We start from the raw sequence: 19,509 nt of genomic DNA, 5'->3' as shown, positions 1-19,509 counted from the left end.
TTATTTGTAATTTGTTTTTATTTAATATAATCGCACTTCATAAAATGGTCAGTTGCATACAATTTTGCTGAGTGATTAAATGTTTCAAAAAATGTAATATAGTGGTAGTAAAGTCATATTATCGTCATTTAAATAAACTTTAAAATTCCTAAAGACATACATTCTTTTGTTTTGATTCTCAATACAACATGCACATTATACAAAACATTATAAGTGAAAAGTGCATTAAAAAGTAAACAAAATAAAAATCCATATTTCCCTTTCGTTTTGTCAAAAAATTGCAGAAGCAAACAATACAAAATGTAAACACTGAAAAATGAATGTTTCCGCCTCCCACTCCCCCACCTCCAACTTGCGTTCACTCTATATATAAACAGCATTTGCCTGTCTATCACTAATCCGCCTCATTCCCAGTACCCAGCTGGTGTTTGTTCCTCAGCACTACCACAGTCGCCGTCAGTGACACTCTGCAAAGCATGGCTGTGTTTACGGTATGAGGTGAGCGGTTTTTCTCCTGGAATATGCTTCTTTACAGAGTTTTGACAGACACGTCAAAAGGGCGTCTCCGTGGCAACCGCGAGTCTAGAATGGGACACAGGGGTTTCAGAGTCTGGACGGACCGTGGGTCGATTATAGCCGCTGAGGAGGCGCACAATGTCGGACAAGAGCTTCGTTGTTTTTTGTGTTTAAACGTTAGATTAGTTTCGTTCTCTGAAATAATGTCTATTACTTTTTCCGGAATGCTTTTTTCAACACATGAAGCACGTTTTAGGACGTCACAGCGCTGTCACTGACACACGGTTTCTTTGCAAACTGTTCAATGAAGTAAGATACTTCAACTAGTTAATAAAAATAACCTTTTTGCTGTCACAGTTTAGATGAATATGTCCGATAATGCATGGTTGTTGTGAATGTTGTGTTGATATCTGAAAGCTTCAACAGTTTGCAGTGGCTGTTACTGTGTGACAGCCACTGTATTGTAGGCTAACGCTACAACACTACACAAACTAATGCAGTGTACAAAAACATCACTGACCCGTGTGTAGCAACAGACATGTCTTTAATGTTATAGCGTGCTAACTGTTTGGTTACTGGTTACAGTCGTTAGTTACCACTTTACCTGCTTGAGCTAACGCTAGCTAGGTGTGCCATATGGTCGAGCTGTAAGCATTGATTAGTGTGCTTTTTCACAATTGGATTATCAAACGTCTGTTGCCCTAAGCAGCTATCAAAACATTGGAGTAGTTGGTATACAGCCTGTATTTGTAGAGTCTGTGTCTTTATTTGAAATTGGAGTTATAGCAGACTGCAATGTCACAGCTACAATTAGCTACTTACAATTTATTAATGTCATTGGTCATTTTAATGCACTAATCAGCTGTGTAGTTTCTTAATTTTTGTTTGGGTTAAGCTACTATAAGAATTTTATTTTCAGTGTATCATATAGGCCTGTTAATTTATATATTGAGCACATGATTTTCGTCTTAATGTATTAGCACTAGCAGAGCAAAATGCACTTTAGCATACTATCCAGTGTTGAATGTTTCTTTTTCTCCAACAATTGTACAAGGCTGATTAATTAGGTATACATCTCCACTGCTGGATTTTACAGTGTACGTATTTTGAAATAAGTATTTTTTTAAAGAAGCATTTTTTTTTCCTTCATGTATAATTTGATGTACATCACAAGAGGCTTAATATCAGAGCTGATCAGCTAGTAAAGACTTTATTTCTTTTTTCTTTTTCTTATAGTGTTTCAAATGTAATACCGAAACATAAGATATATGGATTGACCAATACAAGGTAGTACATTAGTATGAAGAAAAAGGGAATCACTTTAGATCTTAAACAAATACAAATCTGGAAAGTGTGGCATGCATTTGTATTTAGACACTGAGGCAATACTCGTAGACTAACTTTTGCAGCTTGCCTATTCTTATTCGCAAAACCCAGTTTCATGTATCTTGCTGCCAGTCTGAACTGAGTCTTTATCTTATCTAGACAACTTTTCTCTGACTGCTGAGCAATGCAAATTTGCATATTTTTATCTGCTTCTTCCTTCTGTTGACTGAACTGAAGTTGATGATGGAGGCATGATTGTGCTGACTGGCGGGATTTGGAGCAATAAAGCTCTTTCTGCCAGGTAGTAATTTTTCATGAAAGTTGTCAGCATGAAACAACAACTTGGCATAAATAAATCGTTCAAGTTTTTTTTTTTTTTTTTTTTTGAAATCTGGCCATTCCTGTCTGTTTGGACCCTCGTCACAAACTGTTTTCGTTTGTTTTATTGTAATTGTATCAGATAGAGCCAAAAGGATTTTGCCTCAAGGATATAGAACATAAGTAGGTTACATAACTTTTTAAAGGAATATTTTGATTAAAAACATAAAGAAAGTGGGGGTAAAAAGAAAAAAATGACAAGAAATACTGATCAGCTGCATTATGCCTTATGGCATGTCACCAGCAGCAAGTACAGGTTATTTTTGAAAGAGCAAACTTTTATGTGATTAAATCCTGGCTTAGAGCTACAAAAACTGACCATGACTTTTTGTTCTGAATATAAAACGGTTTGCTTTTATAGCAATGGTTTGCTATTTACTTTAATGTTTATGTATTCATTTCTTTTTCTTTTTTTTTCCTGTCTCACTGTTATTAGAACATGAGATGTATGAACAGGAGCCCCAGACGAGAGGCTGGACACTAAGAAGTGAAGGAAATTCAAATGGCTGAACTCAACCGTGAGTTCAACCTGCTGTGATAAAGAAGCAAAAGAATCAGGAAAAACAGTGGAGTACAACAATGGAGGAAAACCCCGAGAAACCTGCAAAAACTGAACCGAGTCCAGCACCCAGTCCAGCACCCAGTCCAGCACCCAGTCCAGCACCCAGCCCAGCACCCAGCCCGCTGCTGGAGAGAATCACTCTTCCTACTGCAAATCATGTTGAGGTAAAAGCTAAAAGAAAAGGGAAAAACTGGAACCCACACAACAAACTGAGTATTTCTTTTTAGAAGAACATCTGTTTTCTGATCTACTGGCATGCTCTCTTTGATGAAGAACACAATACATGGTTGTAATAAGATGTGCTCTGTTGTAAATATTGCGATCAATCATTTTTACCCAAAGGTGACTGTTAAAAACATCACATCTCAGCATATTTACACCATAATCTAGTTTCTAAAGTCCATCTGCTATGTTATTGACTCTCTGTTTCTTTGTGTCTTGATTCTTCCCTTAAAGCATCTCAACGTGAACCAGTTCCAGGTGGTGGTGCGGCGTTGCTCGACTCCAAATGTAACAGAGGAGACGACCTATTTTATCCCTCGCCACCCTGTGGTGGATGCTGGCACCAACACAGACCCACCTGTGGTCTGTTGCCCGCTGCTTCGCAAGCTTTGCCCATGTCCGCCACGAGGCCTCCTTGCCTCTCTCATTACCAAAGGTAACCACAAGGATTCACTAAGTGCTTTTATTGTTTTGTTTTTTTTCCTTTTGGAATTTTTTTTAAGTTCATATATTAAATTAACTTACATTTTTGCACTTTTATACAGTAAACGGTACTGATTTGCAAATTATTTAGTTGCACACATATTTAGATGTGTATTCAAAATACAAAATTTAAAGCGTTGCAGGTTTTCAGTAGGTTAAAATATCTGGCAGTGTTTTTTTTTTTTTATTACACCTTTCTGTTTTTCAAAAAAAAAAAAAAAACTTTAGAGTCATACTGACAAAAGTGACAAAATGGATAATTTCTGTCTTCTCTTCCCTCTTCAGTTCTTTTGGCAGCTGTACTCTTTGGGGTGATTGTGTCCATCACCGAGAAGGAATGTCTTCCTGGAGGGAATCTGTTTGGCATCACCATACTCTTTCTCTGTGCGATTGTCGGTGGCAAAGCAGTCGCCCTCATCCAGCTGCCTACACTTCCACCATTTCCACCGCTCCTTGGTAAGACTAACGAATGATTGTCATTTAGGCATCAATTTCTAACTTCCAACTATACACATTACATTTTCTGCACTTCAAAATCTAAATGTGGATCATATAAAAATATATATTTTTTCTATAATATCCCTTCAGAATAACGTGTAGACGTAATACTGTGTTTGTGATGGAAAAAGCTCTGTAGTTTTAGCTGTTATTTCATTCGTGCGTGCTTGCATCCTTTAGTATAGCTGCACAAGAGCCTCAAGGAGCCTTCCTGTTTTGAACGATTGTCTTCGATCCATATTAAGAGCAGAGGCAACAATGGGTTGTGTATGAGAGGAGTTTGTTTCACTTTGTTCTTTTAAACAAGATTTTTCTGTAATTTTAAAACGGTGACAAAATTATTGCACATTTGACATTTTTACACCAAAATGTAAGAAAGTTAAAGAAAAGAGGTTTTAAGCTGACATTTTAACTAACCCAAAGTAGCTAGAAATTGCAGCTACCCTTTTTTTTTATAAAACACAAAACCTCATTTTTATGACAGTTGTCAATTTCATGACGAGTTTTTTTTTTTTTTATGTGAAATTGAAGTTCTCTCCAAGAAATTTGTTTTGCTTGTTTTTGTTAATAGCAAGCATGCAGAAATATGGTCCTGTTAGCTTGATAATGTATATCAGTTATGTTTAAGAATGGAAAGGACAACAGAGCTCTTTTATTCTGGGTTCATTTAAATAAATAATATTAACTTTGAATCAGTCATTGCTTTCGTCATATTACATATAACTGACAGCAGCCATAATTTCGACTGACTGGTCCAGGTACATCAATGAAGGCCAGTGGTTTCCCTCTTTGGTGTGCTGGACATATAAAACATGCAGGACAGTGGTCCCTGAGGCCCAGGGTTGGGAGCCAGTTTATTGCTTCTATGTTCAGTTTTTTCACTTTAGATCTGCTTAGACTTCAGGGTTTTTGTTTTTCCCCATTTAGTCACATTCACCTAAAATCTGTCCACATGATCTGTGTTGTGTGATAGACAACCCCAAAGAAAATAAATAGCATTTAGGGTTAAAATGGATCTTCTTTCCTCTTTCCCACCCGTTCTGCTTTGCTGCAGGTATGCTGCTGATGGGCTTCCTGCTGAGAAACATCCCAGTTGTAACAGATTCGGTGTACATTAACTTCAGGTGGTCTGCTTCACTGAGAAACATTGCTCTGGCTGTCATCCTGGCCAGAGCTGGCCTGGGGTTGGATCCCAAGGTATGACTTATTCTCATAAAAAAGTTTAGTGATTAAATGGATTACGAGTATTTAAAAAAAACTAAATAACTATTAATAATTTAACCTCAAATCTTTATACAGTGGCTTTAATTAAGAACACAGACTCTACGAAATAGAGGCAGATTCTATTTACATTGGACCAAATCTTCAAGTCATTGCAGTTATTCCAAGTTTAAAACTTTCCCTGAAATAACAAACAGCAAGTTTGGTTCACAATGATAGCTAATAAAAGCTTCATATTTCAATTGAAATGGCTAAAGTTATTTGGTGCTGAGAAACGTGGTGGTTCTTTTCAATGCTTTCTGCAAAATAGAAGTCTTGCATCTTTACAACGTGTACATTTCTACTGTCAGGCTCTGAGGAAGCTTAAAACCGTGTGTATACGTGTAGCAGCTGGGCCCTGCCTGATCGAAGCCAGCACCGCTGCTCTCATCTCTCACTTCCTCATGGGCTTGCCCTGGGAGTGGAGCTTTATTCTTGGGTAAATGCAACACTTTGCACTCTGTGTTCATATATTGAAATTAATGGTAATTTACAATTTCATCATTTAAATGGGAAATGATAAAATGTAAATGAAATGCCTATTCACCTTTATATGTTGTTTTCATTACCTTCCTGTGCAGAAAAGACAAACTGTTCATTTCTTTCATTTGTGCAACAGTAAAATAAACCCATGTTTCCTGCAGCTTTGTTCTGGGCGCCGTGTCCCCGGCCGTGGTGGTGCCCTCGATGCTTCGGCTGCAGAAGGATGGATACGGCGTGGAAAAGGGTATCCCCACCCTGCTGATGGCGGCTGGAAGCTTTGACGACATTCTCGCCATCACAGGGTTCACCACATGCTTGGGCATGGCCTTCGCAGAAGGTACCGTGTGTTTCCAGAGTATAATAATTCAGTCTTGTGCTTTTTGAAACAAAACGCCTGCATTGTCTCCAGGGGAGGCGCAGCTGGAAGGTCAACAATGAGAATCACACTGAGGGAGAAAAAAAACCAGATCAATATTGGCTTGCAGTTTATCAGCAGCACAGTAGAGGGTGTAAATGTGCAGATTATTCTGATTAGTAATTAGAAACTTTTAAATTTATGAGGTAAATTCCAATCGGATACCCCAGTATTGACTGTATTTTTATGTATTTCTATGTTATGAATTAAAAATAACTTTTTTTGAATTCTTTAAAACAGCAACAATTTATAATTCTCTATGAAGGGCTTCATGTTGTTTAAATTATTTATGCATCAATGAATTATATATACACATTTATTTAATGAATCTTAATAATTTACTGCTTAATTTGCTAGTAATCCTTTTTGTTCAGGATCCACTCTGTATAATCTCCTGCGAGGTGTCCTGGAGGTTGGAGGAGGGATGGTTGCTGGGACCCTCCTTGGCTTCCTTATTCAGTACTTTCCAAGTGCCGACCAGGTATGAAATCTTATGCTGCTTCGCCTTCCTTAAAGGGATAGTTCAGGATTTCTAAAGTTAGCGTCCGTTAAAAGGTTAACCTTCCTACAGTCGACATAGGACATGCGAAGCGTTACTAACGACCTATTAGAAAAATAAAAAATAATATCAAAGTAAAAATTATTATAGCTGTTTAAGTAAAGGTTGTTTTTAATATATTTTGCTATAGTGTATTTCTTCTTAGTTGGCCATGCTAGCCACAACTACTGTATAGGACTGTGGCAGATCCAGGCTTTGACATCAGATAATATGCAAGTTTTAGGTGTGCTCTGTTTAGGAGCCCGGCCTTGCCTTAAGGTCAGATAGTTAGTGGACAGACATGATGGACAAATTAAAATACATTTTAAAATGTACCTACAGTTCAACTTATTAGCTGTGTAGGTTCCCATCAAATATGGTGCTTCGATTTGATGTTGAGAAAATTATGTTTTCTTTTTAACAAATAAGGATTCATACTGAACAAAGACTCAATTAGATTTTTCCAAAACATTAAGTAATAGAACATCACTTAAAAATCTTGAACTATCCCTTTAATTTTTCACCTCATCCTTGCATAACATTCTGTGGAAGGCAAAGTGAGACGAGTCAACAGAAGCTCAGTAAACTAAACCCTCTGCACTTCATGATCGCCTTAGTGGCTCTAAATGTGTAGCGTCATAATGGTTACGCTCTAATATTCATATTGCATAATGCTTCTGAATTAAAAAAAAAAACCTGATCCATGTGATAACATTCAACTGATTAAGAACGAATAAATCTTACCTACTACTCTGACCTCTCTTGTGATAAATGAAGCTTTTCGTGTCGCTTGATTCGATTTCTTTACTCCGTTTCTTAATCAGTTACGTTCTTTTATAGGAACACCTGGTGATGAAGCGTTCCTTCTTGGTGCTGGGTCTGTCTGTCTTTGCTGTGTTCGGCAGCAACGTGGCAGGGTTTCCCGGCTCGGGGGGCCTCTGCACCCTGGTGTTATCTTTCCTGGCTGGACTTGGCTGGGGGGACGAAAAGGTAAAAGAACATGGAAGCCAAAGTCATGCACCAATCCTTCTTTTCCACTCTTAGTTTGATGCCATCCAGATTTTGAAGAGGAATTTTATGTATTTTACCACAGCAAGCGTGTGTAGTTTACATGTTAATTATCAATATAGTGTACAAGTTATTACACATTTCTTTTTGCTCTGTGCTAAACATACTATTTTCTGTCTTCTGTCAAAAAGGCCCGTGTGGAGGAAGTGATTAGTTGGGCATGGGACGTGTTTCAGCCTCTCCTGTTCGGACTGATAGGAGCTGAGATTCGAGTCAATGAGCTGGAGGGACTTGCAGTTGGTGAGATGGATGCACAAAGTCTTCAAAATAACAGTGTCATCATTGTGAAAAATTCAAATGTGACTGTATGTAAATATATTTGCATATCCAAACAAGACATGACAGATGTGAGCACTCTCACCTGTCCTGCATGTACTAAAATCATTTCATGTGTTTATCTTGCTGTCATTTAGCTCCAGCTAGTCTCTTTAGAACTTCCGCAAAATGTGTCTTGCAAACTAAATAGAAAATATTGAACTGTGTCTTAGAAAATATCTATATTATCTAAACTTTTTTTTCGCATGTTGTGAAATTGCAACCACGAAGTTCAGTGTGTTTTGTTGGAATTTTATTTGATGATGTACACAAAGTATTAGACAATGGCAAAGTGGAAGAAGGAATATATGTATCACTTTTAAGGAGCTTTTATTCTGATAGCCTTAAAAAATTAATTGCGTCAAATTAATGCCTTTGTTAAATTTAAATCTCTGTATCAAAGTAGCTGCTCCCTGAGCACCTGAGAGGTTTGTTAAAACGCATTAGTGAGCAAACAGTATTACAAAGAGAAAAGAATGACTCTGGCTTAGTTCATACCTCTATTTGTACCCAATTTTTCTGCTTTATGCCATTTTTTACCCAATTGTATCTCAGTTTGTGCATCTTGCTAGAACATGATTTAAAGGTTGTTTATAGAGAGAATGTAGAATGACTGCAAACCAAGTAGGACATTGTCCAACAAAACCAACAAGACAAACAAAGCTTTAGTTACAGAAACAACCAAGAAGCCTTTTCTGGAGGAGGTGCAGGAAATCATCAGAGGATCTGTTTAAAGGAGACCTCCACAAATCTCACCTTGCTTGTGAAATGGTAAAAGAAGGCAATGGTGAAATAATGTCAGAGGTTTTCCAGAAGCCATGTAGGACACAGGAGACAATCCAAGGGAGGTGTTCGGGTCAAATTAGAAATTCAAAATTTTAGCCTACCTACAAAATGCTGTGGGAGAGAGGAACAGTGCAGATCATAATGAAAAACACTACAATATATTTGTTGCAAAGACATTCCTTGGGGGACCAGGAAGCTGATCGGAGTTGATGGGAATGTGACTGGAGCAAAAAAAAAAGTCAATTCTTGAAGAAAACGTCCATGAAACTACAAAGCACCTGAGACCAGGGAGGAAGCGGGACAATCCTAAACATACATCCAGAGCTACAATGTAGTATTGTGTTAGAGCGGCCCAGTCAAAGTACAGACCTAAATCAAATTGCTCGGGTGGTTTCAACATACCCCAGAAGACTTGAAACTGATTGTCGACTCAAGTGGCTTTTTGGAGTTTTAGTTGTGAAAAAAAAAAATAAAATAAAAATGAGGAAAGGCATGAATCATTTCACTGACACCTTGAGTCCCGTTGAAATACACTAAAGTCTACAGTAACAATATGACAAAGTATGAAAAAGATTAAAGCAGGAAGGAAAACTTCGGCTTAATCAAACCTAAAGTATGGAGCTTCACCAGAAGTGTCAGTGCTGTGCTGTGCCTTTGTAACTCTTGTTTATGTCCTCACAGGTCTGGGTATATCCTCCATGCTTATTGCTGTGGTAATTAGAGTACTCTTCACTTTTGTGTGTGTGTTACACGCGGGCTTCAACTTAAAAGAAAAAGTGTTCATAGCTCTTGCTTGGATGCCCAAAGCAACAGTGCAGGTGAGTCAGTGCTGGGAAATGTCAGTAAACTTTTTTTTTTTTGTTGTTGTTGTGCGCTTCAGAAAAACTAATTAAATGTACATGCACTGACATGTTTACATTTCAGTCGTTACTTAATGACAGTAGAAGCTATCAGCGAGTAAAGGGACGAATCACAGCTTGTTTTTGGGTCTTCCTCAGGCAGCAATAGGCTCCACGGCTTTAGACATGGCCAGAGCAAAGGGCAACAAGGAGCAGATAAAGTACGGCATGGACGTGCTAACTGTGGCCGTGCTCGCCATCCTTCTTACGGCCCCGGTAGGGGCTTTGATTATCGGGATCTTGGGGCCTCGCCTGCTGGAGAGACCTAAGACCCCCACCTGTGGTGAGCGAGTCAAACCCAGTTTATCAGCATTTTTCTTAGGTGGGTAAAATCTGTTATTTGACAATTCAGCTCAACTCGACAACCCTGTGTGACCCAGTTTCCCATAGCTACCTTCCTGTGGTGAATACAAGTCCTCTCCTTTCCATATTTCACCGTTGCGATATCTTTGCAAGAATTTGCATATCATTAGATCCCATGTAGTTTTCAATGTTTAGTGTAGCACGAGTGTAATATTGAAGTCAGTAGCTTAAAAATGCTTCTTTGTTACGCTTGTCTTTACCTTTTCTTTTTTTTTTTGATGAAAAACGTAAGCATCATCCAGGCACTACTTATGAAATCTCCACCATCTCTCCCTCCTTTTTCATCCCCTAGGCACCGCGGCAGGAAGTGAAGATGACACCAAAACTCCTGTCACCTTCGAGAGTACACTCTGACATCTTGATCTAATAAAGAGACCTCCAACGTCAGTTGTTTCAGCTGCTTTTAGCCACCGAGTGGCTCTCTCGTTGCTCAACTCTTTATGCTGGAATCAGCCTGTATTTATAGCAGCAGGTGGTTTCCAGGCACTGAGCTCCAAACACATTTCCATTGCCCTGCTGTGTGCATTCATGCTCTATGAACTTTACACCAGAGCTGCTTTAGTGTCGAGCTTGAACTGAACATTTATTTAGATATCCTGTAATTAGCATGAGGCAATTAAACAGTTTACAAGTTTTGTAAATTGGTAATGTTTCTTGCCATATTCAAAGTATCCAGTGGTTCTGTTTCCTACTTCCAGTAAACGGTACTTAAACTGAAATGGTAGTGCTTAACATAAGGATGTGTGTTTTACAAAGTGGTGACATGGTGTGTGGTTGAATGTATTTTTAGAGGAAGCCATCCAGAATCCACATTTTTAAATCTTTTTTTATTTTAATGCTGTATGTTTGTGCTGGGTTTTTTTATGTTTGTCATTAGGATGTGTGTGGATAATTTTTGTGATTTAGTTTACAACTCAGAAGATATTGATGTCACACTTTATTTGGAGTTATACAGAATGCTGCTTAAACTCAGCTTCATGCACTGTGGTCTAAAATCCCACATCGACTTTGAAGTTTATCTGAACTTTAATGTGATTGTATATTTTTAGAGATTATGAACAAATTTTATGTCTGTTAAGTGTTTGTTTTTTACTACAGAAATATGCAGTGTGCTGTTTTTAATTTGTTTACATTTTCATTGAGTAACTGAAAAGATTACAAATTAAGACACTATTTATGAATTTACAGTATTAGATTTTTACCGAACAATAAATGATCACATTTTCACAAAATTGTCTATTTATGCATATAGCCAAACAATCTAGCCAAATCTTTTATTAATTTGACACCCTGTGCAGCTGCAGATTTGTTTTGATTTTTCAGATTTTTTTCACACCAATTATCTCTGAAGCCAAATTATAATCCATCCAAACTGAGAAGTTAAACTACTTTACGACTTAAGCTCAGCCATTGTGTCCCAAAAAGGCATGCACACAGGTGCCTCTTCTTTCAAAAATTAAAATCTATTCATATTAGAAAAAACTCCTGGAGCATTGTTTTCGTTTTAGTTTTTACATTTTTAAAACCTTCCCAATTATTGCTGAGAATTTTCAGCTAAGTTGAAATGTCCAACAGCTTCTTGTCAAAGCCCCACCCTAAGGGCTCAGGGTAATGCATACAGTAATTCTTCCCTGCCAGCTGTTTTTGGAGAGCCAGAACGGGTTGGGAATAAAACCAAAATAAATTATCCTGACTTCTAAATTGGAAATGCAACCAATGCATTGCTCCCCAATGCAATGGAGCAAGAGCCAGAATGTTGATGCAAACTAGTTGTACCAATGAGCCGAGTCTGTGTTGCCAATTATACAAAGTTCTGCAACTTGACAAGTTAACAAGATGATTCCTTTCTATTTATTCCATTACTATAATAACACATGATGCTTTAATTTTCATAAAATGTGGATCATGTAAATCTGAACTTTTGATAGATGGTGAACATCAAACCCATGAAGCACATACTCTGTGGTTTATGAAACTCAGAGCAGCCTAAGCTGATTCTGTTTACTGTTGCAGCACAGATGTTTAATGCAATTGTATAAAGAAATTAAATTAAAGACAAGGACATGATAAACTGAGTTAAAAGGGACATTCACTTAAATTTTCCTCTTAAGTTACATGAAGATTTTCAAAGTATTGAATAAGAAGCTGAGGTTCTGCCAACTGAAGCAACTGAATTACTCATGATCACTTCCATTAACATTTAGTATGAACAACTTAGTCTAGCAAACATTAACATACATGAAGTTATTTATAAATACCAAACAAAGAACTAACTGTGAAAGCAAATGTTAAGTGTGAAAATATTTTTTGCTTCATACTACAGGAAGTATTCTGCCAAGAAGCCAAACACAGTGAATTCAGCAAGTCAAACTTGTTGCAGTTCTGAAACCTCAACAGCACAGTGGTTTGAAATGTTTCAACACAACAGCAATAAATGTCTATGAACAAAACATAAAGAATCTACAGTAAGTATCCCATGCATTATGAATACATACACTCATTACATACATACATATTGATCTATCAGCAAATATCTTACACCTCCAAAGTGTTGTGGTAAAAACAATTTGGCACTCAAGCAGGCAAATGGTCTTAGAAACAACTAAATGAAGGCATACATGACAAAATGTTACATGCAAGTTGGACTAATAAATTGGGTATTTCATTTAAACAACCATTATACTGAGTGGAGCAAAAACCAGCCCTCAGGCTCCAGGTCACATTATAAGAAGGTATCATAAAGTTAGTTAACGCTTTGGGTTGTTCCATTAAAGTGGTCCCAGTGAAATTGAATGTAATCCCGACATATAGAGACAAACACTTTTAAAGTATACTGTATAAACAATTATGTATGTAAATTAGAAGACCAATGAGAGCTTAACTGAAGAAAAACAAAACTACCCCAACTAGAAAAATTCAAATTCTCACTCAAACAATGGACTGCATTTTATAAGGAAAACAAAATACCAGGAAAAGATGAAGTACAGACTAGTCCGACGTAAACTTCTTTCCGTGGTCAATTATAGTATCTTCTTTTTGAGGATGAGAGGTCCCACGTTGTCCCCGGTTAATTCGTTGTGCTTTAAGTGTGACTTGTCGCAAACAGGAAACTAAAAACAGGAAATAACTTTATGTTAGTGGATCAGACAGTCGCATCAACCACTTCAGAATGCGCGACAAAACACAGGATCACTTGTCACTGCAGGTTAGCTTTTGCAGGATTCTACGGTCAAAGCCGAGAAGTCAACTCACAGTTTTGGAGCGCCAGCATCGACAGTAACACACATTTGCGCTGTTCAAGTCCTCGATGTCTATCTCGTTGACCACTTTGGGGTTCTCTTTCTGGATCTTCAGGTTGATCAGGCTGTCTCTCTGCTTCTTTTTCTTAGGCAGGAACGGACGAATGGTCAGGTAGCCCAGCAGGGCCAAAATGCCAAGGAGAGGCAGCAACCGGAGCCACTCAGACACTGTGGACATACATAAGAAATTGAACTTCATCATTCAGGCTGGAGCACAACTAGAATGTATGCTAAAGCCACTTTTAAGGCACTGTGTACCTTGTGGCTCAGATCATCTTGCAAATATTAATGGCGACACGTATATTTGCAAGATTGGGTAAGCCAGCCTTACCCAATAAACAATTCAGTTGCCCCCTAGTAACAACTGGTTGTGCCACTTTTAGGGGCAACAACTACAATCGTTTGTGAGTTTTTACATTTCTGTGTAGGACTTTGGTTCAGTCTCTATGCAGAATTATTTTTAACTTAACCACATTTGAGTGTTTGAGTATGAACAGATTGTTTCAGATAAATAAGATAAAGTGGCCTAGTCAGACTCCACAAAACCTCCCTTCTGTATTTTTTTTTTTTTTTACCACTGACCCATTCAGAGGTCGCCATACTTGTGCGAATTAGATCACTGTCCTGCTAAGTGCCTGAGTCATGATGAACTCAGGCACTTAGCTGGACAATGGAGAGTCTTTTTCTGAAAAGCTCTGTTCAAAAACTTTCTAATATTTCTTCACAGGTTTTTGCCCCTTGAGTATCATCAAGACTTTTTTTTTGACGAATATGAGCTTTGGTGTTCTTTTTGATCGGCAGTGATTTAAAATGGCTTGTACTTTGACTGCACTTTATCTAGTCTAAGACCCCAAAGCATTTACGCTGCATTCAGTCACATACCCGTTCACACACACATTCACATGCTGATGAGCTACTATTCTAATACATCTGGAAAAAAAATAGAATATTGCGTAAATGTGCAATATTTCTTGCCAGCTACCTTCAAAAGTGAAACTATATATTACCTAGAATCATCACACATGGTGATATAAAAAATTAAATTACTTTGAAAAAGGTCAATATTGTTAAACTCATGGTGTCACACCCTAATTAGCTAATCAAAACACCTGCGAAGGTTTCCTGAGTCTTTGAACAGTCTCACTCACTCACTCAATTACAGGGAAGACTCTGTGTTGACTCGGCAGATGTCCAGAAAACATCATGAACATTCTTCACAACCAGGAGAGGCCACAAAAGGTCCCTGGTGAAGAAGCTGGTTGTTCAGAGTTTTGTATTCAAGCATGTTAACAGAAAGTTGAGTGTAAGGAAGAAGTGTGGTAGGAAATGGCACACCAGCAACAGGAAAATCCCCAGCTTTGAGAGGATTGTTAAGCAAAGAAGAGCCACCACACACAGACAGACACTAAACATGGGTTAGAGATCCTCCATTCCCCGTGTCCAGACACTACTGAACCGGAGACAATGTTTCTGACGTCTTCCATGGGTTAAGGAGAAAAAAAAAAACTGGAGTGCTGCACAACGGTTCCAGAGTAGACTTAGGCAATATGCTGAAAACGTATCATGATATAAGCATTTCAATAATTCAATAATTATAGATTAGTTGTTTGTTATAAATATCTGAAACACTGCCAAACTGGTGGCATGACCTATTTTGAGGAAGCTATGAGGCACAAAACTTGGGATGTGCAAGTATTTTCTATTGACTTTGATCTTTTGTATAATGTGATATTATGGATTTATTGCCCAGGCCTAGTCAAGAGTCCTGTTTTCAGATAAATTATGTAAATTCTGCATTTAATTTGGAAGTCAAGATCCTAGAGTATGAAGGAAAAATCTGGGCTTCCATTACACTTACAAAGTTCCACAAGCTGACTGCCTCCATACCACGATGCATTGTTGCATTAATTCATGCAAGCCGAGGCTTAAAATACTTTTCAGAAGTCTGAAATGTGTTTCTAAAACATCCGTTTTTATTCATCTAATAATAGGATATTCTAATTCACTAAATTTTGGGTTTTCTTTACCTCTAAGGCATAATCATTAAAACTGCAAAAAATAAAAAATAAAGGCTTGACATATCTATGTATATCTAATCTCTATAAAATAGCTGTTTCGCTTTCTGTGATAGCTGGCAAGAAATATTGCACTTTATGCAGTATCCTAATTTTTTGAGATGTAGCACATTCAGTCATTCACCCTTTCATGTACACAGTCACACACTGATGGCTTTATTGCAGGCACAGCTGCCCAGTGGCAGTCTGACAGCGATTTAGGCCCTGAAGCTCACCTCGTCTCTTTCTTTTTGCCGAATCCTGAACACTGACCTTGACTGAAGCAAATGAGGTCTGCAGTGTCTCAGACGTCATCCTGGGATCTATTGTAATGTCTTGAATGAGTCGTCAAGAAGCACTTGGAGGAGTTTTGGTAGACCAGCCACTTCTGGGAAGGTTCACCACAGTCTCATCAGAATAATGACTCTTACTGTGGCTCACTGAGTGGTTTTATAACCCTCTCCTAAGTGATACATATCGATGACTTTGTTTCTCATCTGTTCTGAAATGTATTTAGATCAGGGAGTAACGTGTCATTTTCAAAAAAGAAAAAAAGGCCATTACTTTTTTTTTTTTTACCTAACAGTTTGCTTAGCTAAACATTTTCCCCTTGATTAAATCAGCATTTAATATCTGATTTTTGTATTTACACAAGTAATGTTTATCTGATAGTAAAACTTCCTCGATCTGAAACATTTGAGTCCGTAGCTGTGCATAACTATTAGATACATCCCCTGGAAGTTCTGCAGATGTATCTGTAAAAAAGATACAGGTTCTATTACAGCATTGAGGTTTGGGGCAGAGAGGGGGGGATATGGTGTATTAGCATGCAAACAGAGGCTATTTCAAGATTTTTTTTAACCAATGCATCTATGAGATGCATTAAAGTATTAATGTTTCAGCTTCTATGGATCTTGGGTAATAAGTAAAAACAGCCAAGTACTTATGAAACAGGAAACAATGTGAATAAATTTTTTCTAAGACTTGAAATGTAATACCTGTAGGTTAAATAACCAGCTAAGCACATAAACTGGGGGGTCAGTTTGACCAAACCTACTTTTCCCTTTGCTACACCAGACAACAGCTGGTACTGACACAAAAATAATATTAGAACTGAATGCCTTTTTATATTTATTTTTTCTTGTTTTATTTTTGCTTGTGTTACCATTTCTACTTAATTAAATAGATGCTTGGAAGATTATCACTTGTAGATCTGACTAAAAGTTGCAGATAGTCCTGGCTCTAAAGATCCTTTTTTTTTCTTCAAATAACTAGTAACTCCATCAGCAAACCATTATGTTTGATGTCCTCCCTTTTGCATTTTTTCAACACCATGAATTGTCCATGCCAGGGTATTACTGTCTATAATAACTCATGATTTGCATGCCAATAATGTATTCAGCCTGTTGGATAGAGTCCAGAGTACTGACTGAAACGATTGTGTCCAAGATGCTGAAGGTCACAGATAGTTCTAACCATTTTTATGACATATGGAAACCATAATGTGATTTTTTTTTTACATTAAACTGTAGGTTTGCCTATCACATAAAGTTCCAGTTCACTTTCAGTATACAAAGTTTAAAGAACACACTACAGAAAATTGCAATTTCTATTGCAAATTTAATATTGCAGTCAAAAAGGACCAATTTGCTGCAATAGATGGGATAAAATATTTAATGATCCATAATATATTTTGTCAGTTGAATAGAATTGTGCTGACCTCTGTAAAGAATAAACTGTCTAAATAGATTAGACGCAGTGGTGGGGAGATTGTGATGATAATGAAGAAAGCACGTGGTGCGGTGATGACAAAAAATATGTCTCAATATTTGACAATGATATCGCACTGTTACGTCCTCATTTCAGCCCTACTTTTAACAAGAATCGAGGTAAAAAGTTATGCAAAGTAGCTTAAACAAGGACTTACTGAAATATGCATTGAAACATTTGAGCCTGCAACTGTGCATAACTAGTAGATACATGCCCTGGAAGATCTGCAAAAATAAAAGATGCTTCTACAGATTCTATTACAGCATTGAGGTTTGCAAATATAAATTTACAAGATCCTAAACTTACAGTCAAGTCTTTCCCTCATTTTATAATGCAAAACAACACACCCTGCGAGCCTGCTCTGTCATCATGTTCTTACACGATATCAAATCTATTCTTTATAATGAGCGCAAAAACAACTACTGCAAGACAAAAGTGAAATTTAAACCAAAAGACCCAAAACGGGGCAGCAAAGTCTCTACGTTGCAGATCATCTGTTCATTTTTTCATCGTTACCAACAGAAACTGACTTTAAGTTCCTCAGCCCTGAGATGAAGTTATGTAACTCGTGAGCTAAACTACATTATGCACTACTCTTCCTGCATTCCTCTAAGCGCTGTTTAAGGTCTCACATTATTGGACAAAGCATAAGCAATGTGCTGGTAAAGTTGTGATGCCCGTGCAGGCTACTGATCAGAGCTGAGTGCTAAGTGTTAACTGTCCCCGAACAGTTCACGAGTTCATCCTCACGTTACAACCACCGCGACTGCCGTAAATTACCTGTTAACCTCGCAAACCCTCCGATAGTCTCCGGCAGCGGCAGCTTCTTCAAGTAGGCCGGAAGCTGCACTTTTATTATCTTTGAAATTGTTTCTAAAACCATCTTGAGTTGCTCGGCAGGGCCGGGTTTTGAGTTTGACTTGGGCAGTTCCTGGGGATCGTTTGTGTCACTGCGCTGTTTTATGAGCGCAGCTCGACGCCGGTACGTAAACTTAAGCCACCACAAAAAGAGGACGAACAAAACGGGGCGTAAATGGGTTTAGAAATTTGCGTAGAGGTGACACGTGATCTTAGTTGACGGCCAATCAGCGTCAGAGGAGTTGGTGGCTTGTGATTGGGTAAGTTGAACTGAGCAAAAAGAGGAAGGGTAGGTTAAAAAGCATTTTTACATGAATGTAGAACAGATCTTCTAGTTATGCAGAAAACTATAGAATGTCAAAAATTGAAATGTGTTATAATATCCCAATAAATTAGGTTCATTTACATTGCGTATGAGGTTGTGTTTATGTTTTTAAACATGGATGATTATGACCTTGTGAAAAACCCAAAATTTGGTTTTTCACAAGGTTAGATATTACATAGGAACAATGATAAAAATCGATACAGAAATGTGTTATGATCATGTTATTTCTCACTGTGTCACAACTGACAAATATCTTAGTGCTTAATACAAAGTTGAAAAGCTAGTGTTGTAGAAAAAAAGATGCAGCAGGGCTAAAAATGACTTTTCCTTTCCGCTTAACTTTTCATTATACTGAGAGAGCTCTCTGGGAACTGCTGGCTTCTTCAGAAATAAAATTTGCCTTACTGTCCTCGTGAAGGATGACCGTGCACTGGAAACTGTCAAGTCATCAGTCAAGTCATTGTTTATGCAATATTATGTTTCGTATCACATCATTTATTTTATTTATTTTTAATCCTATTTATTAGTTTTATGTTATATTTAAATTTTCTATGAAATAGAATTTTGAAGTTTTATTACTTTCAGTGACATATAATCTAAACTGATGGTAATTATAATACATTTTAGTCAAACTCAGTTGACCAAATCATCCCAGGTAGTTTCTTGTGACAAGCAAAGCGGCACATGCAAATCTATGCCTAAATGTTGCAGGTGGTAATTTCTTTAATTCTGCTATGTTTGATTTTTATTTGTATGCAGAAATAAGTAGGCCTGCTAGATTGTCAGTTATTGTGTAGAGCTGTCAAATTGACATGAGTTGTTCCCAATTAAACACAGCTTAGGACTGCAGTAAAGAATGAAAACTGTTGTACAGGGCCTGAAGACTACCGATAGTAGCTTATGTGAATACTGAATATAGACAGAGAAGTGTTATAAAAATAGTTTCAAAACAATTTCATTGTAATGTATAAATTAAATGACAAGACTTCATATATGTTATTTAGAGATAATCTTTGACCCCCTAGGACAGCCAGTGAACTATGTAGGGCATGCAATAAGAAAATAACAAATTAATGCAAATGATGAGCTGA

General features: G+C 37.5%; 2 protein-coding genes across 5 annotated transcripts; one reads left to right on the top strand and one right to left on the bottom strand.

The window, feature by feature from the left end:
- Nucleotides 1-231: 231 nt before the first annotated feature.
- Nucleotides 232-11,339, top strand: LOC106949930 (mitochondrial sodium/hydrogen exchanger 9B2). 4 transcript variants are annotated; one of them, XM_015036488.1, is made up of 13 exons: nucleotides 232-498; nucleotides 2,657-2,946; nucleotides 3,263-3,440; nucleotides 3,773-3,943; nucleotides 5,040-5,182; nucleotides 5,557-5,684; nucleotides 5,890-6,065; nucleotides 6,518-6,624; nucleotides 7,522-7,671; nucleotides 7,881-7,989; nucleotides 9,532-9,668; nucleotides 9,849-10,071; nucleotides 10,405-11,339. In XM_015036488.1, exons 2-13 carry the CDS (start codon nucleotides 2,800-2,802, stop codon nucleotides 10,464-10,466), a joined length of 1,731 nt encoding a protein of 576 aa, XP_014891974.1. In that variant the 5' UTR covers nucleotides 232-498; nucleotides 2,657-2,799; the 3' UTR covers nucleotides 10,467-11,339. The 4 variants fall into 4 exon arrangements, with proteins under 4 accessions (XP_014891974.1, XP_014891975.1, XP_014891972.1 ...); XM_015036489.1 differs by having other exon boundaries at nucleotides 3,239-3,440; nucleotides 9,849-10,032; XM_015036486.1 differs by having other exon boundaries at nucleotides 3,239-3,440.
- Nucleotides 11,340-11,946: 607 nt separating this feature from the next.
- cisd2 (CDGSH iron sulfur domain 2) lies at nucleotides 11,947-18,202 on the bottom strand. Its single transcript, XM_015036493.1, has 3 exons — nucleotides 18,016-18,202; nucleotides 13,365-13,579; nucleotides 11,947-13,222 (listed from the first exon to the last, which is right to left on the bottom strand). Exons 1-3 carry the CDS (start codon nucleotides 18,116-18,118, stop codon nucleotides 13,133-13,135), a joined length of 408 nt encoding a protein of 135 aa, XP_014891979.1. The 5' UTR covers nucleotides 18,119-18,202; the 3' UTR covers nucleotides 11,947-13,132.
- Nucleotides 18,203-19,509: the final 1,307 nt, after the last annotated feature.

The sequence above is a fragment of the Poecilia latipinna genome, unplaced genomic scaffold, assembly GCF_001443285.1.
Source record: "Poecilia latipinna isolate Pla-1442-1.1 unplaced genomic scaffold, P_latipinna-1.0 Scaffold370, whole genome shotgun sequence".
Lineage (NCBI taxonomy): Eukaryota > Metazoa > Chordata > Actinopteri > Cyprinodontiformes > Poeciliidae > Poecilia > Poecilia latipinna.
Note: the sequence above shows the minus strand (reverse complement) of the source record. Positions and strands in the feature narration are given on the sequence as shown.

Coding starts and splice junctions, on each gene's coding strand:
- LOC106949930 (XM_015036486.1), top strand. CDS start 2,800: ATGGAGGAAAACCCCGAGAAACCTGCAAAAACTGAACCGAGTCCAGCA. Junction 3,944..5,039: donor ACCATTTCCACCGCTCCTTG/GTAAGACTAACG, acceptor GCTTTGCTGCAG/GTATGCTGCTGATGGGCTTC. Junction 5,685..5,889: donor GAGTGGAGCTTTATTCTTGG/GTAAATGCAACA, acceptor TGTTTCCTGCAG/CTTTGTTCTGGGCGCCGTGT.
- cisd2 (XM_015036493.1), bottom strand. CDS start 18,118: ATGGTTTTAGAAACAATTTCAAAGATAATAAAAGTGCAGCTTCCGGCC. Junction 13,580..18,015: donor AGGGTTTGCGAGGTTAACAG/GTAATTTACGGC, acceptor GTATGTCCACAG/TGTCTGAGTGGCTCCGGTTG. Junction 13,223..13,364: donor GATGCTGGCGCTCCAAAACT/GTGAGTTGACTT, acceptor TCCTGTTTTTAG/TTTCCTGTTTGCGACAAGTC.